Raw genomic sequence first — 27,001 nt, forward strand, 5'->3', positions numbered from 1 at the left:
TCCAGCAACAACACACATCAAGAAATTTAACTGCTGTCCTATGAAAGCAGCTCCTGTTCAAAATACATTTATCCTCACTTTCAGTTTAGGATTCATTTAAAACAGAAATCCGGAGATAAAAAGTTCCTGCTAAAATCTTGTGACATTTCCACATCCCGAATAGACCCTCGGTATCTCTGAAGAACTCCTAATTATTTGTAGACGGTTAGGTATGAGGAATCATACGAACAACAAAAAAAAAAGATAAAGAGCAATTCGTACCAACAAGTCAGTGCTCGGTAGTGATTAGTGACTTCTGACAGTGATACGGGCGAGCAAGGTGTCCTGGATGCTGAGTGTGCTGGGGCCAGAACAGCACAAACAATGCAAGTTGCATCTGCTTTTGGCTTATATAAATGTCCCACGTAGATTCCAGTTTACTTTTCCTAGAATATCCCCGGGCCCAATCGCCACCGATTCTTTCCTACCATTTGCTTATGGGAAAATTGGTTCCATCACAGGATGAACTCCCTCCGTTAATCGATTCTTGTGTTACCTTCACTGCTTCACAGGATGAACTCCATAAACCAACCTCACTTTAAGATTGCATTCGTAGCGCTCATCCCAATCTGATTCCACCAGAGTTGCAATACTTTTTTTATACCGATAGATGCATATTTGCATCATGAACAATTGATTGTGACTCACCTTTCAGTGTTCAGATTATGGCACCAACAAATATCAGCCATGGCTTGTCTGCTCGACTCTTTCAGAGCAAATTGCAGTTTCTGATAACACATCACAGGAACCACCAATCCAAACCCAATGGTTTTGTTCAGGCTAAGTGGAGGAAAACTTGGAAGCTCTATTCCAACACTAGTCTGAGATAGTACTATTTCTTCCCCATATCAGAGTGAATTGTGCTTTCAAGTATGGCAAGACTAGTGGGACCTGGTGCGACCATATTGGAATTCGTCAAACACATTTTAATCCCAGCTTACTCTTCTCTCCCATATGTAATTGATTGCTGATCTGGCACTTTGTTAATTATTCATTGACATTACTGACATACATAAGTATTCTACCTGTATAGACTAAATTGATCCTAGATTACTGAGAGCCCACGTAGGGTTATGTATTTGCTAATTCAGTTCCTGGCAACAATAAGCACAAGTTCCTAAACAGTACAGTAAGTTTTCAGAATCCGCCTAGCGAGATCGGTCGCTCCACTTTTCTTGTAGATAAGATGCAGATTGAAGGCAGCCTCTCTTCGTACGTCACAATACCCTGGTCTCGGATCCTCCTGTGCGCATGAACCAGCCTCGTACGGAAGCTTGGGAATGGGATGATCTTCCTCCTCAATCGCTAAAGCCTTCTCGTAGTAAACAGCTGCTAAGGTATTCAGGCCAATGTGGTGATATGCTCGAGCAATGTTGTACAAGGCTTCCTGCAAAGCCAAAACATAATCTCGCTGTGTAACTCTTGCTGGCATGCCACAATTAAAACAGAAACGTGCTAAGCCGATACACTTATATCATCCGGGAGCAATAAATCATAATCCCAGTTTAGGGGTGTAGAAAGATAGAGGGAATAGGGAAATACCGCACACCTTATGGGGGGTGACCTCTCATTATATAGCCAATGTGGCTTGCAATACAAGAAGGTGTACATGCCCGATATGGGCTGCCCAATATGGGCCTCAAGTATACGCACACAGCTATACATTCTATCACCCGCCCTCAGTCGAAGCATCAGGATTCCGGATGCAAAGGCTGGACCGAAAATCCTGAAATAGCTGCACAGGAAGCCCCTTCGTCATGATATCAGCGAACTGATATTGTGACGGCACATGAAGAACACGAACTTCGCTGAGAGCCACCTTCTCGCGAACGAAGTGGATGTCGATCTCAATGTGCTTGGTACGGCGGTGGTGGACCGGATTGGCAGTCATGTAGACGGCGTTGACGTTGTCGCAGTAGACCACGGTAGCTACCTTCAGCGGGACATGAAGTTCCTGAAGGAGTTGGCGCAGCCAGCAACACTCGGCGACCAAATGAGCAACAGCCCGGTACTCGGCCTCCGCACTGGACCGGGACACCGTGGTTTGTCGCTTGGACGACCAGGACACCAAGCTGTCGCCAAGGAAGACGCAGAAGCCTGATGTAGAGCGGCGGGAGTCGGGGCAGCCTGCCCAGTCGGCGTCGGAGTAGGCGATCAGCTTGTCAACCGACCTAGTGCTGATGTGGAGGCTGGCTGACAGGGAGCCCTTCACATAGCGAAGGATGCGCTCGATCAGCGCAAGGTAAGGCTCCCGGGGGTCATGCAAGAACAGACAGACTTGTTGTACTGCATATGCGAGATCCGGACGCGTCAGGGTCAGGTACTGGAGAGCGCCGGCGAGGCTCCGGTACTCAGAGGGGTTGGCGACAGGAGGACCCTCGGTAGCCGAGAGTTTGGCATGAGTGTCAACAGGTGTCGACGTCGAGTGACACTCGGCCATGCCTGCCCGCTGGAGAAGATCCAGCGCGTACTGGCGCTGGCTGAGGAACAGCCCGTCGGAGGAGCGCGTGACGGAGATCCCAAGGAAGTGGTGTAGCTCTCCGAGGTCCGTCATGGCGAACTCGGAGTGAAGGCGAGCTGTGATTCGCCGGAGCAAGTCCGACGAAGAAGCCGTGAGGATGATGTTGTCGACGTACACCAGCAAGTAGGCGGTGGCGCCTCCCTATTGAAGAACAAAGAGGGAGGTGTCGGTGGCAGAGGCGACGAAACCCAGGTGGCGAAGGTAGGTAGCAAAACTCTGGTACCACGCCCGCGGAGCCTGCTTCAGACCATAAAGAGAGCGCTGCAGCAAGCAAACATGGTCAGGATGAGCAGGGTCGACGAAGCCAGGAGGCTGCTGACTGTAGACGAACTCCTCTAGGCGTCCATGAAGGAAGGCATTCTTCACATCGAACTGGTGTATCGGCCAGTGTCGTGAAGTAGCGATGCTGAGGACGACCCGGATCGTGGCAGGCTTGACGACGGGGCTGAACATCTCGCCGTAGTCGACGCCGTGTCGCTGGGTGAAGCCGCGAACAACCCAGCGAGCCTTGTGACGGGCAAGTGTGCCGTCGGAGTGGTATTTATGTTTATAAATCCACTCGCCCGTCACAATATTGGCACCAGGAGGCTTGGGAACGAGCCGCCAAGTGTCATTGTCGACGAGCGCCTGGTACTCCTCAGCCATGGCAGCCCGCCACTGTGGATCCGCCAGGGCAGTCCTGTAGTTCCCCGGGATCGGGGAGATGGCAGTGGCGGCGAAGGCCATCTGAGCCGTAGGAGCCGGAGGCGGTGGTGGTGGAGGGAAGCCGTAGCGCTCAACAGGACGCAGGGAGCCTGTCTGAGACCGCGTCACAGGCCGGCTGACTGAAGCCGGCGGTGGAGGCGGCGGAGGAGGCGACGGTGGAGGGGCCGCCACAGGAGGCGCAGCTGGACCAGCAGCAGCGGGCGCCGGTGCAGCTGCAGGAACCCTCGGTGCCCAACGCCGACTGTACACCCGGAGTGGAGGAGGGGCGACCAGAGCTGGGGAAGGGCCGGTCGGAGCTGCGGCCGGCACGTGGCCGACAACCGGCCCAACCTGGAGGACAGCAGGGTCCTCGAAGAGCTCCTCCAGGTGAGCACGGGGGCGCGGCTGCTCGACGTCGACAAGCGACGGAGCGACCGCAGTAGGGGCCGCTGCTGCAGTGCGAGGCACCGGTGCGGCGTGACCTGAAAGAAGAAAATCCAGAGAGCTCGGAGGCACACTGGATGGGTCAGCACTGAACGGAAAACAAGTCTCGTCGAACACAACATGGCGAGAGATGATCCGCCGAGTAGTGAGGTCGAGACAGCGGTACCCCTTGTGGGAGGAGGGATAACCGAGGAAGACACAAGCTGTGGAACGAGGAGCAAGCTTGTGTTTGGCAGTGGCAGTCATGTTGGGATAGCACAGACAGCCGAAAACGCGAAGATGAGCGTAGTCGGGTGGCTGGCGGTGTAGCAGCTCATAGGGAACACTGTTCTGAACAACAAAGGAGGGGCGCCGGTTTAGGAGGTAGGTCGCCGTAGCGAGGGCCTCGGCCCAATACTTGGGCGGCATGCCAGCATGAATGAGCAGGGTGTGAATGCTATTGTTGAGGGTTCGAAGAACGCGCTCGGCTTTGCCATTTTGCTGGGAGGTGTAAGGGCACGAGAGACGTAGGTGAATGCCGCGGGATGTAAAAAAGGTGGCGAGAGCATTGTTAACAAACTCAGTGCCGTTATCAGCCTGAACAGCTCTAACGGGAAGGCCGAACTGTGTCTGGGCAAAGCTGCAGAAGTTGGTTAGATGACCAGCAACCTCGGACTTGTGAACAAGAGGAAAAGTCCAGCAAAAATGAGTAAAATCATCAAGAACGACGAGGTAATACTGAGCACCCGAAATACTCGCTACAGGAGAGGTCCAGACATCACAGTGAACTAGTTCGAAAGGCATAGTGCTGATAGAACTAGAGGTACTAAACGGCAGACGCACATGCTTGCCAAGTTGACATGAATGACAAAAAGTATGCCTAGATTTATTACACTGGATGGAAGCATTATTTCTAAGCAACTCTATGGTGGCGACCCCAGGATGACCAAGACGCTGATGCCAGAGACTGGTGGAGATGGCAAGACTGGCGTGTGGAGCTGCAGGGCTGGCGGGGATGGTGTACAGGCCGTCGGAGCTATTGCAGCGAAGAGTCACGCGACAGGTCGGGATATCCTTAACAGAAAAAAAGAGCGTCAAATTCAATAGTGCAATTGTTGTCTTTGGTGAACTGGCGAACTGAAAGTAAGTTGCGCACTAGAGAAGGGACAATAAGAACATTATGAAGAGAAAAATTTGACGCGTGGGTGGGTAGGTATGAGCTGCCATGACTGGAAACCGGGATGGTCTGACCATTACCCACGGTGATGAAAGGATGGGAGGGGGTGGCGGGAAAGAAGTATACCATCTGACGAGTGCATGTGGGAGGTCGCGCCAGAGTCCATGACCCAGGAGTTGGAGTTCTGGAGCGCCATCTGGTTCAGGGCGGCAATGAGGCCGGCCTGATCCCACATCTGAGGGGTGGAGACTTGCGCCGAGGCGAACACGGTGTGCGCTTGGGGGTTGGCGCCAAGGAGGCCGGGCGTGCGCCCGCCCTGCACGCCCTGCCACCCGCCTTGGCCGCTGGACCACCCGCCCTGGCCGCCTTGCCAGGAGCCGCCGGCTTGCTGACCCGTGGGACCCTGGGGGGCATACGGGTTGAAGCAGACCCAGGGTCCCATCGGACGGTACTGTCCCCCCTGTGGGGCGCCCTGCAGGATGCCGGTCTGCGGGCCGCCGGTGCCCTTGCCTCCTTGGCCACCAGATCGGCGACCCTTGCCGCCGCCTTTGCCGCCCTTCTGCTTGGGCGCGCCGCAGCCTCCGCTGTCCCCGCCCTTGCTGCTACCGCCCGTAGCGACCCCCACGGAGGAGGAGCGGCAAGAGGGGCTGGTACAGCAGGCGGTGGTGGAGGCGACGAGGGCAGTGGCCGCCGTGTTCTTCGCATCGTTGGCGAGGCGCAGCTCTTTGAGGGAGAGCAGCTCGTGGGCACGCGTGAAGGGCGGAAGAACCGTGGCGTTGGCGATGTCGTCGGCGGTGGAGTCGAAGCGAGGGTTGAGGCCGCGCATAAGGCTGAGGACGAGCTGGGAGTCGGTGATGGGGTTGCCGACCTGTCGAAGGGCAGCAGCCTTCGACTTGAGGCGCTGGCAGTACTCGTAGATGGTGGAGTCACCCTGCTTGAGGGTGTGGAACTCCTCGAGCAGGAAGACAGCGCGGGAGGCCGTGTTGGTGCGGAACAGGGCCTCGATCGCGACCCAGAGTTGGCACGCGGTCTGGTTCTTGTCGGTGATGGCGAGGTCGAGGACGGAGTCGTCGACGGTGCCGAAGATCCAGCTGCGCACGCAGCACTCCGCAACGTCCCAATCTGGGTTGTCAGGCTGCGCTGCGGTGCCGTCGATGTGGCGGCGGAGGCTGAACTTGCCGCACAACGCCGTGAAGAACGACGCCCACTTGGAGTAGTTGCCGCTCTTCATGTCTAGGGTCACGGGAACGTGAGCCTTGACGTTGACGGTAGTGTAGGGGTGGACGATGATGGCCTGTGTTGGTGCGGTAGGGAGCACAGGCGCAGAGTTGTCCGATCTGGCGGCGCCGGAGGAGGAGATGCTCATGGCGGCGGCTCTGGATCAGATTGATCCAGGGCCGGCGGCCTGCTGGTGGGCGCGACGCGAGGGGATCGCGGCGCGAGGGAAGGAGCGACGCCCTAGGGTAGGGCGCGCAGGGAGGGGAGGGCTGCGCCCTAGGGTAGGGCGCAGAGAAGGGAGAGATGCGGCGCCAGGAGGCGGCGCCCTAGGGCAGAGAGGTGGGGCGCAAGGGGGGAACCCTAGCGCAGGGGGGAGCGGAAGCGGAAGGCCGATCGTTGCCTTCTCTTGATACCATGTAGAAAGATAGAGGGAATAGGGAAACACCGCACACCCTATGCGAGGGGGGGGTGACCTCTCATTATAAAGCCAATGTGGCTTGCAATACAAGAAGGTGTACATGCCCGACATGGGCTGCCCAATATGGGCCTACACGCCCAATATGGGCCTCAAGTATACGCACACAGCTATACATTCTATCAAGGGGCTCAAGTTAATAGCATTACTCGTGATTTTTTTTAAAAAAAATAGTACCAAACCTGACTATCCCCACAAAGGCGCAGATATCTATATAGGAATGCAAAAGCTTGGACGATGCACTGGTTCTTATTCTGAAGCCTGAAGCCAAGGGCTAAACTAATCAGGGCAGAGCCTGCAAAGATTGGATAGCAACATGATTTATATCTCATATACTGATGCAGTGATGCATATTGATACTAAATAACATGACTAGGATGTCTGATGACATACCTACACAGAGATTAATAAGAGGGTTTTCTGGGTCCAATTTATAAGCTTCTAGGTAATCCCGGGCGGCTGACTGATGCTGACTTATCGCAGTGAATCGATGCCCGGATATGATTATAGGAGGCACACAGTCAGGCTTTTCTTCTCTTGTTCGAAGAATATATTTGAAATGATGTGGGAACCTGTCCTCTATTCTGCAAAGCAAATGCCATAATAAAATATAAATTTGAAACATCTGATTATGTTTATTTAGTTTCACTCCTAGAGATAGAAATATATGAAAAAGTACATCATGATTAATATCTCAGAATTCAAAGACTGGGATAGCAGTAACAGGCTCAGTATCAGTTTCCTAACAAGACTATCCAAAGTAGTTGAAAGTAATCTCCTGGCAGATTAGAATCCTACATAATTAGAGAGCAAGTTTTCGACATGATATGTAAATTGCTTTAGGGGGGCAAAAAAAATTATTACATCAGAAAGCATCATCACAAGTGACTAGTATACAACATCAAAACAGAATAATGCGATGAAAGTTAATTATAAAGTGAAAAATAAAAAAATGGAACTAACTGCATTATATGAGATTCTAAATACTCACCTTGATATCACTTTGTAGTAGGAATTCCATGCAGAGAGAGAATATGGGTGCTGCTGAACAACATATCGGACATACTTAAAGCCATGACTGGGATCTGGAGCTCTATAAGCTATTTCTGCAAAATTAAAAAGATAGCTTATTTACAAACTAAAAACACTGGCTATGCACTTTGCTCTTTTCTATTTAATGCCTTTTTACTTAGTCTAAGATTCTTTTCCTGGAAATTGTTGAATATCTGGTGTCAAGTTGAAAGCACAAGATAATGTTCCTTAGTGACCCGATTTTATGATGGTTCACGCTATAGAAAGGTAAACAGATCTTACGAGCACCCAAGGATCTGAGTTCCTCTTTGTTGTCATCTGTGAGTAGATCATTTCCAAGTTTGAGAGTGCGGTTGATAATCTGCAGTGCATCCCAATATCGCTGCAGCAACGCTAAAGTCCGACAAAGCTACAAAAAGCCAGAAAAGGTTATGTTAATAGTCAGTATAGGGCTAAAAAGGAGCACCAAAAGAAGAAAAGTGGCTTTACATAAATATTATCAAAGTAGATGTCATACAAATAACAGAAAGAAGGTGAACAGAATAAAAACAAGGGACTAAGACAAAAGTATATGGATCTAATAACTATGTTGTCCTTCAGTATCAATATTATCGGTCAAATATTTAAGAGTATGGGATACACTATGCAGCAGACACATAACACATGATCTGCCTGTTAGATGTATAAATGTTACAACGATATAAATGCCGATAAAAAGGTACACTTCAACTATTCTTTTATTTTCTTTTGTGATTACAAGGATAACACACACGTACACCACACACACACAAGTATGCTTCCTATCACACGACTACAATATTTGAATGCAATCCACAAGTAGGCACCATGACTTGAACTTTGGTGAGTGGGGTCATACCCTCACGCCTCCATCACCACACTAAGTGGTGGTTCCTTGTTCTTCAGCTATTCTCAACTTCATGTGCTAATTCGGATGTATTAGGCTATTGGCTTACTGTTGACAACTTTATGCACTAAAATTTTTCTAGCAATTAGGTACTCTTAGAGTATATGAAATTGTCAACGATAGGCAAATACATACTAATTAGTAAGATGCAGGAAATACTGATTTGCTAACAAGATATTTTAAGTCATGAAGAAACATTCCCACACCAACAATCCAGATCTCTACTCATGGGCAATTAGGTAGTCAATATTGTCAAGGTATAAGAGTCAAGAAGTCAAGGGTAGTCTAGTCTTTTCCTATTCTAGGGTTTGGGTGCTCTCTTGTACTCTATATATTGCCCTTTGGGTCTAACTCAATACATCAAGTCCTCTATTCGCAACATGGTAATAGAGCTCTAGGTTTCGATTCAGCCCCCACCCTCATCGATCTCCGCTGCGCCGTCCCCGGGAGATCTTCTTCCCTCCCGGGGGCGGCAATCCTCCAGCACCAAACCCATTTTTTTCCCCGTTAGCATCATAGTAGCAGCAGCAGCATCATCTCATCCGTCGCCGCCCATCGTGGCCTTCCTCGTCGGCGTCGTCTCCGTCCGTCGCGGATCCGCCGCCGCTTCTCTCGCCGCCTCGTGGCCTCCTCCTCCACCACAGTCACGGCGGAGTCGGCGTGGATCAGCCTGTCGTCTCCTCCGCCGGCCTTCGTTGCGGCCGTCCCCGCCTCCTCCGTCGTCCGTGCTGGATCCGCCTGCCGTCGTCTCCGTTTGTCGTCGATCCGACCGTCCCCGTCCTTGCGCCGCCTCGTCTCCGCCCCGCCGCCGCGCCCGCTCGTCGTCGGCCGTGGGGAGCGGGGAGATCTGCCGCCGCCGACGCGGGCCCTTGGCGCCGCCCGTCGTGGAGCCGCCGTCCTCCCCGTCAGCGTCCGTCCCCGCCGTCCTCTCCGTCCGCGTCGTCCCTGCCCGTCCGCGCCGTCGCGGCCCCTCCACCGCCGTCCATCGCGGCCTCCATCCGTGGCTGCCCGCGTGCCTCCGCCTGTCCGCTGCTGCCCGTCGTCGCCACCTTCACAGACTCCCCGTCGTCCGTCCGCCTGTCCTCATCGTGTCGTCGTTGCTCTCCTGCCCACTGGGATTGAGGCAGCAAAGGCCGTCGCCCTCTGCTCTGTGTGGTGCTCTGTTCTGCACTTCTGCAGCTCGTGGTGCTGCATTTGGGGCTCCCATATTTGGGCCAAGGTGATGCTGTTTTGGGCCTGCAGTTGCACGGCATCTGCTGTTGCTTTCTATCTGCTGCTAGGCCGCTCCTATCCATTATCTGCTTTTGTGTGTTGCTTGTTGCTGCTTCGTATAAGTCCATCCATAGTCCCAATTTGCTTGTTGCCTTGCTGCTGCTTCTATCCATAGTATAATGTCACATTTCTGCTATATTCATCCAAGTCAGTGTCAATCCAAGTCCAATTGCTCACATATAGTTCGTCGATGCCGTGCGTGTCCACATATTCAAGTTGTCAGTCAGTCATCTTCTTTGTTTTATGGTTAGCTAAGTCCTGTTGATTTAGCTAATCTCATCATCATTATTGTGGTGCGACAATGCCCTCTTGGTCCCTTTCGGAGCCGTTTTGCTCCACGTCATGATCAATGGCTGTTTATTCGTCGTCATCATCACATGTCCTCCTGCTTGCCGTCCTGCAGCAATGATCTCTCTATCTTCTCTTTGGCTGGTTTGACACATCTCACTGTTATTGTCAAGTTCAAAGTCTCCAAAGCAAGGCTCGTGTTTGAGGAGTTGATGTACTGGTTTGTGAAGACTCGGGCTATTCGCTGAAGTACGGTTGTGAAGGCGATACCCTCTTGTGGAGGAGATCCTTTTCTACATCGACATGTTCAAGAGTTGCACGCTTCGACGACATCTTTGATTTCGGACTTTGGATGTATCTTTTTCTTTTTGTTGAGTCTAGTGCTTAGTATCAACTCTCCAAATGCAACGTCATTGCATTCACGTTGCATTTGAGAGGGGGTGTTAAGGTATAAGAGTCAAGAAGTCAAGGGTAGTCTAGTCTTTTCCTATTCTAGGGTTTGGGTGCTCTCTTGTACTCTATATATTGCCCTTTGGGTCTAACTCAATACATCAAGTCCTCTATTCGTAACAAATATATGCATGTTTCTGGACATAAAATACACAACGGTTTAAGGGCTGTAAACTTATACTGCCAAACTTGTTTAGTAACTTGACTTCTGGTTCAAGATTCTCAAAATTTATGATTATTGGCCAATGTACCGTACGAGAGGCAATTGTAAAGATGAAACCTTAGGGCGGAAAAAAAAGAGAGGTGGGCAGATACAAACATTTAACACAAGTTGATGATGCTCCATATTTGTCAATAGACCAGGAAGAGGAGGAACTTGCTTTGTTCTTTGCTGAAAACATCAAATAAGAAAGGTATTTAGAGTTTATCAAGGAGAAAACTAACTAAAACTAGATTCACCAGCAAAAAATTAATACCGAATCATCAGATTTTAATTCCTCATTTGAAGCTGCTCTTTTCTCCATAAGTTTCTTTGCTCTGTTTGCCTTTTGTCTATTTCCAATTCAATAATATATCAGTATCTTCAAAGAAAAACGTGGAACAAATAATCAACACAGTTAATAATCAGAGATAGAATGGACTCAATTATAAATAATGATATTGAAAGATTAAGACTATCAAATATAGCAAATAAACTAAGAAATGAAAGAGAATAAGGAACAAGTGCAACACATACGATCATATGACAGAAATACCATCCCGTGTCACTGTTATAGTCAGCTATATACAACATCCCATGCATCACCAGACCCTTAATGATATTGTTGGAGTATATTGAGCCCATGTGTATAGAGGCCCACCTAGAGGCCCATGTATAGTTTCTATATATACCCACCCATCTAGGGTTGGAGGAATACACTAATTATTCCCGTCATTATAGTATTAGTAGATTAGGTTTTCCACCTCTCCTCTGTTCCAGCCGCCAGGGAGCCGGCTCCCCTGTTGCGCCGCCGCCGCCGGCCAGCATGGCCGGCCGCCGGCTCCTCCTCCCCCTCCTCTCTCCTCCTTCCCTCCCCTCACCTCCTCGTCCTCTGCTGCTGGCGCTCCGTCCTCTGTAGGCGCCTGGCCGGTCGCTCCGTCCTCTGCAGGCGCCGCTGCGGCCCGATCCGTCGCCGCCTGGTCCTCTCGCTTGCGCTCTCGCGCACTTGGCCTGTGCACCAGCTGGACGTGAAGAATGCGTTTCTTCACGGCACCTTGTCAGAGACTGTTTACTGCTCTCAGCCTGCGGGATTTATGGACTCGAGTCGTCCGGATATGGTCTGTCGGCTCAACAAGTCTCTCTATGGGCTGAAGCAGGCTCCTCGGGCTTGGTACTCTCGGTTCGCCACGTTCATGATGACACTGGGATTCACCGAGGCCAAGTCTGACACGTCTCTCTTCATCTACCGCCGTGGGGATGAGACTGCCTATCTGCTACTATATGTCGACGACATTGTGCTCACAGCTTCCAGTCAGCAGTTATTTCAGAGTGTCATCTCCTCTCTGCAGCAGGAGTTCGCTATGAAGGATCTCGGTCAGCTCCACCACTTCTTGGGCGTCACTGTTGAGCCTCGCCCATCTGGTCTTCTCCTTCACCAGCGGCAGTACGCCCTCGATATTCTGGAGCGGGCTGGGATGACTGATTGCAAGCCCTGCTCCACTCCAGTCGACACTCAGGCGAAGCTGTCTGCTGATCTGGGTGATCCGGTGGATGATCCTACTGCCTACCGGAGTCTGGCCGGCGCTTTGCAGTACCTCACCTTCACCAGGCCGGATCTCACCTACGCTGTTCAGCAGGTCTGTCTCCATATGCATGATCCCCGGGAGTCACACCTTGCTGCGCTGAAGCGTCTCCTCCGGTACGTCCGTGGCACTGTGGACCTCGGCCTGGTACTTCACCGCTCGTCCACTGCTGAGCTGGTGGTCTACACAGACGCTGACTGGGCTGGCTGCCCGGACACTCGTCGCTCCACCTCCGGCTACGCCGTCTTCCTGGGCGGCAACCTGGTCTCCTGGTCGTCCAAGCGGCATCCGGTTGTCTCCCGCTCCAGTGCCGAGCGGAGTACCGGGCTGTCGCTAACGGCGTGGCGGAGGCGTCCTGGTTACGACAGCTCTTGGCGGAGCTCCACGGCCCGCTCGCCAAGAGCACGCTCGTCTACTGCGACAACGTCAACGCCGTGTATCTCTCCACCAACCCCGTCCAGCATCAGCGGACGAAGTACGTGAAGATCGACCTATACTTCGTGCGCGACAGAGTCGCCATCGGCAATGTTCGGGTACTCCATGTCCCGACTACCTCCCAGTTTGCTGACATCTTCACCAAGGGGCTGCCCTCGTCGACCTTCTCGGAGTTTCGATCCAGCCTCAACGTAGCCGGTGGCTAGTTGTGGCTGCGGGGGGTGTTAGCTTTCTTGTTGTCCAGTCTTGAACACCGCTGCGCCGGTAGTTCAGACTGCGGGGGGGTGTTGGAGTATATTGAGCCCATGTGTATAGAGGCCCACCTAGAGGCCCATGTATAGTTTCTATATATACCCACCCATCTAGGGTTGGAGGAATACACTAATTATTCCCGTCATTAGATATAGTTTGTGATGAAGTGCACATCTTTTCCAGTTTCAACTATATAATACAGATACATTTGCCTCATACATTGATCATTTTACACAAACATGTTATGATTGTTTTTGAAAGTTATGGAAACATCGAATGATGCACTTTCTCACAAATTTCACAACAGCAAGAGAAATAGATAGGTGAAAACCTGAAGTACACAAATCTGGGCATAGACAGGCAAACAAATGCAATTTATCTTGTGCTAGGAAGCATGCTACAAATAATCAATATTGCATATGCTTGCAGAAAGTTAGCATCATTGACTAAAATTAAAATTGGCCATGAAAAAATGGTGTACTTACAACTCCCCAGGTGATGCTATTGGCCTTAATCCTTGAAATATACTATCTGGTCGTGGTTCCCCCAATACTTTAACTCTTTCATGCAGAACAGTATTTGTAAGCTTTCTCATTGGCTTGACCTGATTGAACATAATTAGAAATTAGCAGTAAACTTCCAATTCACCAGAAAAACATATTTTCAAGAGCTCTGCCTATCACATATTGCTCATCAAGAAAATAACTTAAATGAATCGTAGATTCATATACAATATATACTAATTTTTCAGTAACCAATTTTCTGATATTTATTATACAAAGTTCTCATGCTCACTTCATCAGCGTGGAATTCAACAAGCATAGTTTTAAAAACTTCAAACTTCTGACGATTTACGCAGATAGTGAAGTAGTTCCATCAATAAGAATTCATGCCTTTTGACTTGGTAGTGATTTTTGTTAAGAATGTCATGATCGGCTGGTGTCTGCAATTTTTTGAAGACAATGTTGCTGCAGCACTTGTTATCATACAACATAATCATGACATGGAGGAAAATGATATGGAAAGCATATTTCCATTTAAATGTAGAATAATTAAAAAGGAACATATAAAAACAGTAGACTTGAAAATGGCAGCCATCATATGCTCAGCTTGATCAAGCCATTCATGAACACCATACATGGAAGGGATCATTGTACCTTTCGATTGACATATTCAACATTCAATGTTTCTAGAATAGGATGAAAAATTGTATCCACAAAGTCTTCCAGCTTGCCTTTATTGTAATAAATTTTTGCAAGCTGCATCTTTACTCTCCCATCACACCACCAAGGTTTGTGTTGTTCTGGAGTGTTAGCAGACTGCAACTCTGCAAAAGTCATATGAAAACAACACTGAAAAAGGCATCAACAAGTTGCACAAAGCAGCTCAGTAAGTACTATACCTGGATTTTTGGGAGGAGAAAGCAAGGTGATAGCTTCATCTGTCTTGTCCTCATCAATAAGAAGGGAGGATAAGGTCAATCGTATATCGATATTGTCCTTTATGCTTTGTAAGGCTAAGAGGTAAAAGGAAGAAAGACACTATGTCAATAATGACAGGAGAGAAGAATTCTAGCACAGAACTAGAGCATGCCATATAATTATTATTTTAAGAACTATGCATGTCACAACCAGGCGTTGAATATAGCACAAAAACAAGGACTCCTTAGAAAGGTCCATCAATGATGAAATTAAAGGTAGACTAGACTGATCTTAAGCGTCAAATAATAAGTACATAAGAAGTAACTATGACAAGTGTAATCAGAATAAATCGAATATCATAGAACATGAGAAATTAAGGGACAGGTAACCACAAAAGTAAAGACCCTTTCCTAAAGCCATCTAAAACTAAGGGAGTCCAGTAGACCAACAATCAGAAGTACTATGGTGCAATTTGCCCATACAATAAACCTTTTTGAGTCTATCTTCAACTAGTGTCAAGCATAGAAGTGCTTCATAAGGGTAATGGATCATAACCTTTATAAAAATAAGGAATGGCATTTCTTTTGTCCCCTAAGACCATGTAGCACTGAGCGACTTTGACATATGAACTACCCAATTCTTTGTGATCAATATATGAACTGCCCTGAAACAAGGAGTATATCAGAAAAATCAGCAGAGAAGATTAAGAAAGTGAAGCTAACATTCTCTCAAAAAAAAGCAAAGCAAAGCTAACATGCAGTTGTACCATAAAAAGAAAATCAACAGAACAATTTAAAAACTTAAACAGGGGTACCAAACAAATTATTCCAGAAATCTTATAAACTTCTAAAAAAACTAGAGCAATTAGGAGGCCGAGGTGGCTTTATTATATTAAGAAGAAAGTAGGTGCCAAAATTTGCCTCAATGAGGAATTGAGGACTTGAACCTGGGTGGGTGTACATCCACACCCTCAACCAACTGAGCTAGGCTCAGCTTTCTTCAGGACAATCTGGCCGCATGTGTTACATAGCCAAGAACCATGAAAAGGTGATCTACAGACCTCACTCCATGTATTAATATGCATGAAAAAATGTATGTTGCTCAGTCTTTGGCAATATGGAAATGCTCAAACCTATAAGATAATAAATTACAATGCTGCCAAGCAATTTTTAAAAGTTTTGGGTGGCAACTGGCATGCTTGGACTTCGGATCACGTGTATCCATTGAGGCTTCTATGGGGCATGTACATCCCAAATAAATTTGGAATACTTCTCTTCCCAAATAGGATGTCTAGATGATGCTATCGATCTCTCAAACACATAATTTGTGATATTTCTGTTCAACATCTACCAGTTGTTTCTGTACCAATTATGAAGGGTTTTAGGCATTCAGTGTATAATGTTGGCCAATGAATATATAGCTTACATGTTCAATAGAATGATTTCTTCATGCCAAAGCAATTCATAGGTGATCCAAAGTTTACTCCATCTTCCTCTTTCAAGAAAATTTTTGAATAAAACACCAATAGTCCTACCGCACTTGTCTTCAACTATCTCTCCAATGATCAGGATTTATTGCTCTCTCAAAGATTAACTAGCAATTACAAGGTCTAGTCCAGAACGCATCAGACTAGGTCTACAGTAAAAAAACATGATACTTGAGTTGGAAAACAAAGATATTGCGGCCAAGATTTCAGTCCTAAAATCAATCCTTCCATTCATATGTTGGGGAGAGATGAAAAGAAGCAAACATTCATATGTTGGGGAGAGATGAAAGAAGCAAATCAGTTACTCACATCATTATGATTAGCAACATTTCCAATCATCAAGTAAAACTTCACTGCATACTCATATAGTCCCATAGTTTCTAAATTGCTTGCGAGCTCCTTAGTCACATCAGTGCTATCTTTTGATGGCTCCAAGTGCACATCATTAAGGAAAATCTGCACAGAAATAATGCAACATGACGAACTAAGTAATAAGAGTATAAGACTAGTACTACTTTGAAGTGAGTTTGGAAAAACAGTGACTTTATGCAACGCAAATTAATCCAACAGAACAAATTTACAACTCTCTATTCAGAAGAGAATTCTGACTTTACTTGAAACTAAGGAGAGCAGAGGAGGAAATTCGATCAGACAAGGATGGATTGTGTCAAGAGATATACAACAGAATCATTGGAACAAACCTCAGCATGTTTCATGTCTCCTAGATAAGCATGGCAGATTACTTCCTTCGCCTGCAATTGTACTGGTAGTTTCTGTTGAGATCGCAACTGTAGGCGTGCCTTCTCGATCTGCTTTAGTGCTTCATTAATAGCATTATTTCTCAAATAAAGGGATATCAACAAATCTAGAACAGTCCAGTCACTGTTGGTAGTTTGAGTATTAACATAGTCTTCCAACAAATTAATAGCTTTGTCAATTTGACCACTCTCTCTGTACATCTGAAAGAAAGGGAAGAATCAATAAGTGGCCCAAAACTAACCCGGTAGGATGACACACAAATAATACACAGGGAACAAAAAGTGCAAAGTCCAGGGTTTGCAAAACAGAACCACCCTGGTATTCGAAGTTTCGAACCAGGTCAGTCCACATTTTTTTAGCGAGATTTTTTTTAAAAAAAAGGTAGTAGTTTTCATGATGCATTTAGACCTTGAAAGTTATCAAATTCAAGTGAAAAGAAGATTGAGGATCGAGCAGTGAGCAATAACATACACAATCAATGGTTTAGGGGATAATTTTAACACACAGACAGCTTCCCAGTAGTTTTCTCAAACCTACAGGAATTCATGCATAAAAAATAGAGAACTTCAGCAAAGGTGAGTGAATTAGCATATTGGCATTGAAAAATTTGTAATGTGCCTTTTAAGAAAACTTCGACCAAGAATCGAAAAGCTACTACTTCTTTTAACATGTTACTCTTGCACATATGTCTATTGGTACAAGTTGCTGGTTAGACCACTAGGGCCCTGTTTGGATGCTTAGTAACTTTTTTACCATGGAAAAGTTTACAATGGTGTATTGTACAGCATAAGACTACACTATATTTTTGGGTTAGTGGTTTCCATTCCACTACCAAGGAAAATGATAAAACAAAAAGGAATTTCAACTGAAACTCAGGGCTCACTGCTGCAGGCCGAGCACACTTGTGGCCCCAGAAACCTAACACTTCGTCTAGATGATGCATGCCCGTCACCCTGATGGGACGTGGAGGACACAACACACAGCGAATCCGCAGCAGCAGCAACAGGCTTAAAAAATAACTGAAATATTCACATTTCAAATTTCAAAGAGAACTGCAACACATCAAAGCAAGATCCCCAACAAATTAATTCATCAGATTGACATGCACTGAAATACCGGAGCAGAGCAACGAATTGGAGCTCAAAACTGAATAATTTCATACCAGAGCTCAAACTGGAGCCTAAAAATAAGATCAAGGCATCCAATTTAAGATCAGAACATAAGGATGGATCTCAGAAGTGGAGAAATTTCAGATGATATCTCAATTCAGATGGAGGTGCTCAGGGGAGTGGTGTTGTGCTGGAGACACCAGTGTTCCTTGCAGACCAGTTGTGGCCCACAGGAGGAGGTGAGGGTGGCAGTGTAGGAGAGAGTAGCTGCAGTGGAAAACGGCTTAGGAGAGAGAAGCGCGCTTGTGGCTTGTGGCACCAATGGAGTCCCCGTGGAAGAAGACGACACAACTAAGTGAGGGGTCAAGCGGACAACCCCGACATTCATTAGAAAAAAGAAATTGTTGTCTCAGGAAGAGATTGTATTTCTTCAGATGTTTTAGGGCTATAAACAGAGTGTGTAAACTTTTGGGGGCTACTGGCCATCCAAGCAACTTTTGCAGATCCAAATGTACAATTCTACAGGCCTAAATTCCAATGGTTTTGAGCATAAAATCACTCCTCCAAGCAGGCCCTAACATTACAGTTCGTCTCAACTCTCAAGTAAAAATCACAAGAAACTGTAATTGCATCATACCTGTGCAGCTACTTTACGAACGGCAATATTGGCAGGATAAATTCTAACTATCTGCTCATATATCTCTGCAGCTTTTTGATAGTCACGAAGGTTACGATACATATCACCGCAAAGATACTTCAGATCTACATCTTCCGGGTCTGCTCTCATTGCTTTTAAAATGCAGTGTCTTGCCAGAGAAGCATCTTCCTTTTTCCTGTAAGAAAGTATTCTATGAGCTCACTATTTCTATTTTATTTTTAAATATCTCCAGGAAAAATCAACTAACCATGCCAAATTATCAGCACTCAGTGAAATTTACAATCGCTTGCAAAGAAGACAAGATTCGTCTAATGTAGAATGCATGTCACACTATATCAAAAAAAAACCTGAGGGTGCAAAAGTATATTATTCTGTTAAACAGCTAAAATAAAATTTAAAAAGAAAATGCTTGAAGACTCATCCCAGGCATACTACTATAGTTTGAGCACAACAGAACCGTAAAGCCTAACTTACATCCCTATGTGTCTCCCATCACTCTAAATCAGGGGATACAGATGGTTGTTGCTTACCTAATAAGCATCATGCTAATATGGAAAGATCATATTGCAATAAAGAATCCAAAACATAAGGAGAATATGTATGAAATCATAGCTTCGATGCATTCAACAAATGTATAAAGAAAGATCAAATATCATCTCATTTTCTCGTTTAAGCTATGTATGCAAGATCTTTTTTCCTAAGAAATTTATGAGGTAAAATTATGTTCATAGAAAAAAGATCAAAGGAAAATAGTATGAAGTAAACTCACTTTGCCAAGGGAATGAGTTTCTTCCACAGAGATGCATCCTTTGGGGAGACATAGGCGGCAAGCATCAAGAAGTTTATGGCTTTATCTAGTTCACCAGTCTTATTATAAATGCTACCAAGTAGATAATATGAATCTGGCAAATTTGGTGCAATTCGCACAATCTCATGTAGTATAGGAATTGCCTGCAATAAAGGACACCAACACAACGCTAGTGTCAGACAAATTCAATGTTCAAAGACATGAATTTCGTGGAATCTCAAGCAGACAGCTGTTATAATTGCTAATCCTGAAATTTGTAGATACAAGTTGAGTTATTCGATAGTCAAAAACTCCATGAAGCCATTTTGTATGTCTCAACAACCCCACAGGCTAAATGGTAAAGACACCATATCACCATACCATGATGATGTTAAAAAGACTTGCAAGAGAATCCACTGGTAATCCTCCTTTTTTTTTTAAGAATCATAATCTACAATCCTCTTAGATGTGAGGTACAAGAAAAACTAGCTCACAGTGAATATACATACGTAGACAATAATAACATCTGGAAGTTGTTACGATGTTGGATGTACATAACAGGTTAAGGCAGTGTCAAATATTTGCTTTACTTAACTGACAGATTAAATTGATGCATATCAACTTCTGGTTCATCAGAAACTTATCAAGGCAGCAGTTATCTTGGTCACCAGAACAAAGCATCCAGCTGAACAATAATTTATTGTTGATTTTTAGGGCAGAAGCTCACTCCCAGATCCAAAAAGCATGCAAAGTAAAATCCATGATTTTGCCAGTAGAACATTGCATTGAATTGAGCATATGCATTGAATAACTTGTCAACAAGTATGTAGGTAACAGGCAATCGAATATTTTTGTTCAAAGTAGGCAAGTTAGAGATTAGACCTTGTTAAATTTTTCTTCAGCAAAAAGTAGAGTAGCATCACCCAACTTTTTAATAACTTCAGGGCTGCCCTTATTTTTTGTTCCTTTCTTTCTTCCCCTCTTCTTGCCCTGATGAAAATGAACGAAAACGAGAAAATTACTGATTCGTTAATCCTATAAAATATGCATTGAACATAGCATGACATATCAATTGCTATTAATCCATAAAACAACTGTATGCCAGATTAGTAAGGAAACAACTTCAGCAAAGAGCTTGAAACAGCTAATCTGTTCTCAAACGAAGCTAGAAATGAAAGTGAACACAATTCTACAGTGGACTGAGACCTTTAATCTAATAGTATGTACTTAATAGTTAATACTCCCTCCATTCCAAATTATAGGTTGTTTTGGCTTTTCTAAATACATAATTTTTGCTATGTATCTAGACATGGTGTATATCTAGGTGCATAGCAAAAATGATGTTTTCAGAAAAGCAAAAAACGACCTATAATTTGGAACGGAGGGAGTATTTCTGTAAGATCTATAGAAACATACGGCATCTGTTTTCTCCATGCAATCAGCACCTCGAGGGAATATTTTAAGCAGAATTTCGACTAAGGACTTAAGGAAAGGAGTTCCATACTTCTTTTGACCTTCTTTTGCGCCGAAGGCCAAAGCCTTCCATCAGTTGGTCGAACATGGTTGCTGCTTCCGCTTCTGTAAGTTCATCCTGCCTTGGCCTCTTGGAACCCTCCCTGCAAGATGCCCAAGAGTTGTCAAACATATGCACTGCAAACACAGTTCCTTGTAACAGAATATATGATGGGTTTCACAATGCATGAAACAGAAACTACAAACCAAAAATAGCACTTCCAATGGCACCACAGGATAAGGAAAGATCCACGAAGTACGAACAACCGAAGCATAGAGAATCATGGCATAAGCAATTGAATTAGATAGGTACCCTTGGAACAGCTAATCTAGCCCTTGGAAGTGAGCAATCTACTACTCCATGAAACGAGTCAAGCAATCAGAATGACGTGCTGTGCGCATCTCTCGAAGCAAATCGCACCAAATACACGAGTCGAAGTCTGGATGGAACATGAGCAACCAAATTTACCAGAGGTTCAATGTTTCAGACTGTATCCCAATTTTCAATCGAGCATTGACCAATGGAACCGAAGCGATAAGGTGAGGGAGTCCCGCACCTCTGGGGCTGGTCCTCGGCGAGGGCCTTGCGCTTGCGCGCCGCGAGCGCCTCGTAGTCGTGCCCCTGCGCACGAAGCGCCCCGGCGGCGGTGCTCCGCCCCGCCATCTCCACGCACTGCATCGCCTCCTCGGCGTCCCCGAACTCGAACCCATCCTCGTCATCCTCCTCGAAATCCTCATTGCCGTCGAGCCTGGGATCCCCCGCCTCCGCGGTCGCAGCCGACATCCCCGAGTTGCGAGTGGGGGTGGGAGTACCCCTGTATCAGCCGCAGGGCTGCGCCGGGGTGCCGCCGCTCCTCAGACTATCTCCAATAACGTGACCCAAACCCAAATTTGGGTCCTAAATAGTGTTTTGGGTCCTAAAAATGGCCTCCAACGGCGGACCCAAACAGCCGACGCATTTTGCGTCGAGGGCGAGAGGACACCCAAATTTCGGTCTCTCTCTCCTCGACCCAAATGTGCGCCTTCGCCGTCGACCCCGGCTCGCCCACCCCGCCCACGCCCGCCGCGCCTTCCCCGGCCGCGCTGCCCGCGAGGGAGGAGGGCTGGCCTCGGCGGCCCGAGCAGAGGGAGGAGGAGGAACCTCGGCGGCCGGAGCAGAGGGAGGAGGAGGGGGCCGCGGTGGCCGACGCAGAGGGAGGAGGGGGCCACGGCGGTCGGCGCCCGCGAGGGAGGAGGGGCCTCGGCGGCCGGAGCAGAGGGAGGAGGAGGGGGCCGCGGCGGTCGGCGCCCGCGAGGGAGGAGGGGCCTCGGCGGCCGGAGCAGAGGGAGGAGGAGGGGGCCGCGGCGGCCGGCGCAGAGGGAGGAGGAGGGACCCGCGGCGGCCGGGGCCCGTGAGGGAGGAGGAGGGGCCTCGGCGGCCGGAGCAGAGGGAGGAGGGCGTGGAGAGAGGGGCGGCGGACGGAGGAGGGAGGAGGAGGTTTGCGTCGGCTGTTGAAGAAAGACGGTTTGGGTCGTCACCTTTGCGTTTCGCGAGACCCAAACATGGGAATGGGTCTCCTATTTAGGTTTCTTTTGTTGGAGATAGTCTCAACGATCACCTCGCCTAGGTCGCAGAGGCTCGATGAGTGGGTGACTGGTGAGGGTCGTTGGCGGCCGGGTGGGTGTAGGTAGGGGTGGCAATGGGTCATGGCTCTTTTGAGTTTTTCACGGCCCAACAAAATTTTTAAATTTTTTAGCTTAAAATTATATAAAATTAGAACAGGGTCTTTAGATTTTTTAGTTCAAAATGTTAGGCCCTTTACCACCCCTACCCCTAGGTGTAGCTGAGCGGAGGCGCAGGTCGAGGGTGGTGGCATGGACAAGTGGGGGGACGGGGGTTGGGAGCGCGTGGCCGCCGCTCGGGCTTGGTGTGGCCAACCGGAGGCGCAGGGTCGCGGGCGGCGGCGTGAGGAAAAAAATTGGGTTATTGGATTCATATCATTATAATTATTTGAGTTTACTGATTTGTCATTATAATTCATCATATTAAAACTGTGCATTACAATTTTATAACTCTTCGAAACATGACACCACGTATCCTTTCACTGTATTTCTGAAAAATATTGAATTAAAATGCTATCGGTCTTCTTCTTTCTCTAATCCCCTTCTCTCCTTCATCTCTCTCCATGACGTTCAGGTCTCTGATGGCCGTCCGATTGCTAGCTCTTGCGTAGGGGAGGTCGCGCTCTGGCAAAGCCGTCGCGGCAAATGCACACATGCTGCTGGACGCTCGCGTGTCGCTCCCGCGCCGGTGGCCCCACCCCTCGCGGCTGCGACATCACCGTGCGCTGCTCCCAAGCGACTGCGACGCTGAGTGTCTCGGCCCGCCCGCCCGAGGCCTTCGGAAACAGAGTCGTTCAACCTGATTCTTGGAATAGCATTAAAAATGTCCGGCATCGGCGCCAACAATGCCTCAACATTTCATATAGCAATTACTAGAGATCGAATTATCATGAATCATTCACGGGCGGATGGCGCGGAAAAAAAAATCGGTGGACATCGGATCCATGGGAGGGTCCGTGCGACCCCTGCCGCGATGCCATTCCACTTGCATCGAAGGCATGGTGCGTGGGGCTCGGTTCGAGCGAGCCGAGGAGGCGAGGAGCTAGGCGCTGCGTGAGGAAGGGAACCGAGCCCCACGCGCCATCCGTCCAATTTGGAACGGCAACGCGGCAGAAGTCGCATGCGAGCTGGTGTGCGCCCCGAGTGCACCCTATTTTCTCGTGTGGCGTGGTTGAGTGGGGCGGATAAGAATGGATACGGATGGTTGAACATTCGAATTATTCGTATTCGTATTCACAAAAAACACTAATATGGATACCCATGCTCGTATCCGATTTCAATATAGATGTCATATGGATATATCCAAATCCATTTTTCAACAATTTTCTCTATTTGATTTCATATCCGTATCCGAAATAAATGTGGAATATCCGTACCGCAAAGAAGAGGTTGCTAAGTGAAACCATCTTAAACTTATCTATACATCTAAAAATTTAATGATATACACCATTTAAATTATTTTAAAGCTAGATGACTAATAATATTAATTCTAATATTTAATGATATAAAAATTAAATTTAGTGATTTTAATTTATTTATTTAATAACGAAATTTGTTTATATGTGTCAAATTAATTATTTATTTAATGATGAATCATTTTAATATATCTTAATTATTAAGCATTTAAATATTTATTTCCATTTAAATGTTTATTTACATTCAAATTAGTTATTAAGCATTTTAAATGATGTTTATTACTCGCGATGACCCTATGTTTCAAACTAGCAAGATATTCGGATTCGAATCCGAATTCGGACTATCCGTTTTGTATTCGTATCCGGTAAGATTCGTATCCATATCCGTATTCGAATTAAAATATGGAAAAAGTGACATCCAAATCCAATTTCATTTATATCCCATCCAAATCTATCCTTAGGGGCGGGTGGCTATTTCCAATTCAGCCTTTCCGTAAACAATTTGCAATAGACCCCAGATGAAACTATATTTCCAATTATGCACCCGAATGTAAACTCTGACGTACAAATACTTTATACCGAGGCAGGTACTCCGTTCTAAAATATAAAATAATTCGGTTTATTTTATGTTAAACTAGTCTGATTAAATTTATAAAATAAGTTCCATCATAGAAGAATATTAACATGTGACGCAAGTAAATTATAAAATATATTTATAATAGATATAATTATTGTCATTTAGCATTTAAAATATTTTACTGTTTTCTATAAATTATTAAGGATTAACATGGTGCCCGTGCCTTGCTACGGGTAATATAAATTTTACGCAAACCTATGTGAGACCATCAATGTTTTGCTCTTTTACTCTGTGCACAAATCGTACCGAGACCGCGTGAGGTATTGATTGTTCGGATTCCAATTGGGATTTGGATTGATTTTTTGGGTTCCGATTAGAATTCCGGTTGATTTTTGTTTAAGTTCCGATTAAGATTTCGATTGACAGATCAATGAATCATTGCTTGTCTTAGAAATAGTAGAGATAGAAAAGAGTTAGAGTTTGATCAATTTTGTATTCTCGTATGTTACAATCAGACTATCAGAGCGAGCAAACACGACTCAAACTCTGATAAACTATCTACGCGAGTGTTTGCATTCTCTTTTCCCAAACGAACTCAAGAATGACACTCAGATCCATCTCGTATCCATACATGGCAAGCCACGCCCTACCACCGTCGCCGTTTTTCAGCTCGCGACAGCTGATGCGTGCAACCTAGCCTCACCGAGGTTGCAGCTAATAATTCTGGCACGAGCTCCGACAGCCTGGTCGCACCTTAGAAGCATCGTGCTGCATTGGTGGGAGAACACAGGATGTGATTGGATGGGTGGCTATCCCCTTAGCCAGACTTCCACAATGCAGTCTATGGATGTTTGGAAGCCTGCATTACCTTCTAAGCCTGGCTAACCTAGTGCAAAAAGTCCCCTCCTACCTGCATTGTGGGGAACGCCAAATTTGGGCGTTTCCAGCTTATGCATGCTGCATAAGCTTTCGTAGTGCATTCAGCTCGTTCTTCTCACCTTCATCTCTCTCGCACCTTCCCCCTATGTTGCGCCGCTCGTGGCCAGCAGCGCTGCAGTGTGCCGCGCTCGTGGACGGCCTCCGCCACCTCCGGAGCCACGCCGTTGAGGCCGCGCTGCCCGTCGGAGCCCCACGTGGATCCGGCCGGAGCTCCAACCGGGTCGTATCACACACGCCGCGGCCGTTCCGCCTCGCATGCGTGCCACCGCTGCCCTGCTACGGGTCGCCATCCCCGCGCTGCCGCTCCTATCCCGCATCTTCGCGCCGCCCGCCGCTTGCTTCACACCGCAGTCGGCGGACCGACGTGCCGCCCCCGCTCCCGTGCGGGCGGCCCTGCACGCAGTGGCGAGTGCCTGGGCCAGCCGGAGGGCGCCACCACGTCGAATCGAGGGAGGGAAGGGCCGTGGCGAAGCTCCACAAGCACCAGGTCGCCTCTCCAGCCGAGCTCCGGGCCTCATCCACGCCGCCGAGCTTGAGTCACGCCGAGCTCGTTGCGCCGCCCGCCGCTCCTCACGCCGGATCCGACCGCCGCGCAAGCTCGGATCCGCGCGGCAGAGGTGCCGAGGGAGGGAGCTCAGGAGGGCGCGGATCCGGCCGCCGCCGGCGGCGCCGCCAGAGGGAGCTCGGGAGGGAGGAAGGAGGGGTCGGCGCGGCGTGGAGGGAGCTTGGGAGGAAGGAGGGGGCGGCGCGGGTTGGAGGGAGCTTGGGAGGAGGGAGGAAGGAGGTGGAGGCGCGGCACCGACCAACTCACCGGAGTGGGAGAGAAGAGCAAAGCAGAGGGGGTGGTAATTTCACCAACATCCAATGCAAGATCACCCTACCAATATCTACAACCAACCAAATACAAGCTGGACAACACATGCCTACCGCTAGCCACCCAACCAAACACAGACGAATTGTACTGGTTAAGCCTGGTCAACTCTAGCTTGGCTTAGTTTTTTAACCAGGCTAGAACTAGCCAGTGGACCAATCACACCCATAGCATCTCTATAGAGATCTTCGTAACACATATATACTGCCTGCACTGCTCGTAGAGGCTCGATAGATCCTACCATTCAAGGTCGATCATCCTAGCAGGACGGTGCTGGGGTTGTCGATAAGCCAGAAATAACCAATGGTGTTCGCCGGTAGAAGGCTAGGCATGGGAGCATGGCGACCTCTGCTAGCGGGATTTGTTGATGCTTTTCTTCTTTTCACAAAGGGATTACTATATATAAAGGGAACGTATCTGGTGCAAACCACAACTTTGTGAAAATCAATGCAAATCACGGCAAAAAAGTCGAGTTTGGACAAGATATTTCACAAGGTTGTGTATCGTCATATCATCTACATTTGTGATTTTTTTGGTGAATTTAGATGATTTTTTTGCCGTGATTTACATTGATTTTCACAAAATTGTAGTTTGCACCAGATACGTTCCCTACTATAAATTAACCAACCCTAATTAATGCTACTAATCAAGCTGTTGTTGTTTTTTTCTTCTCTTTAGCAAAAGCTTAGGGAAATGACCTTGAAAGAAATTAATTACAGAACTTTTATGCATGTCAGTCTAATATCACCAAGAAGGCAAGAACACTCCCTACTATATTCTCTAAGAAGTAGTAAGCAGGAAGAAGTATGGAGTATGATACGTTACAAATTTGGCAGGTCTGGTTTCGTATGTATCCCACTTCAAATCTCAGTTTGGGCTTTCAGTACAACAA

The 27,001-nt window shown here is 47.3% G+C and overlaps 1 protein-coding gene and 1 long non-coding RNA gene across 6 annotated transcripts; one reads left to right on the top strand and one right to left on the bottom strand.

Moving 5' to 3' along the window:
- Positions 1 to 957: 957 nt before the first annotated feature.
- LOC120680047 (general transcription factor 3C polypeptide 3-like) lies at positions 958 to 21,775 on the bottom strand. 5 transcript variants are annotated; one of them, XM_039961697.1, is made up of 18 exons: positions 21,019 to 21,138; positions 20,698 to 20,809; positions 20,076 to 20,183; positions 19,176 to 19,357; positions 18,386 to 18,581; positions 16,582 to 16,839; positions 16,190 to 16,336; positions 14,950 to 15,058; positions 14,376 to 14,489; positions 14,131 to 14,300; positions 13,459 to 13,577; positions 10,981 to 11,056; positions 10,824 to 10,895; positions 7,852 to 7,978; positions 7,529 to 7,643; positions 6,931 to 7,121; positions 6,720 to 6,832; positions 958 to 1,426 (listed from the first exon to the last, which is right to left on the bottom strand). In XM_039961697.1, the coding sequence occupies exons 2-18, from the start codon at positions 20,752 to 20,754 to the stop codon at positions 1,157 to 1,159; spliced, it is 2,424 nt and encodes an 807-aa protein (XP_039817631.1). In that variant the 5' UTR covers positions 20,755 to 20,809; positions 21,019 to 21,138; the 3' UTR covers positions 958 to 1,156. The 5 variants fall into 5 exon arrangements, with proteins under 5 accessions (XP_039817631.1, XP_039817629.1, XP_039817632.1 ...); XM_039961694.1 differs by lacking the exon at positions 21,019 to 21,138 and adding an exon at positions 21,263 to 21,770 and having other exon boundaries at positions 992 to 1,426; XM_039961696.1 differs by lacking the exons at positions 958 to 1,426; positions 21,019 to 21,138 and adding exons at positions 1,452 to 1,551; positions 21,263 to 21,775 and having other exon boundaries at positions 6,668 to 6,832.
- Positions 7,972 to 10,628, top strand: LOC120680049. The gene is made up of 2 exons (XR_005677447.1): positions 7,972 to 8,751; positions 10,503 to 10,628. It is a non-coding gene; the product is annotated as an uncharacterized LOC120680049 (long non-coding RNA).
- Positions 21,776 to 27,001: the final 5,226 nt, after the last annotated feature.

The sequence above is a fragment of the Panicum virgatum genome, chromosome 6N, assembly GCF_016808335.1.
Source record: "Panicum virgatum strain AP13 chromosome 6N, P.virgatum_v5, whole genome shotgun sequence".
In the NCBI taxonomy this organism is placed as follows: domain Eukaryota; kingdom Viridiplantae; phylum Streptophyta; class Magnoliopsida; order Poales; family Poaceae; genus Panicum; species Panicum virgatum.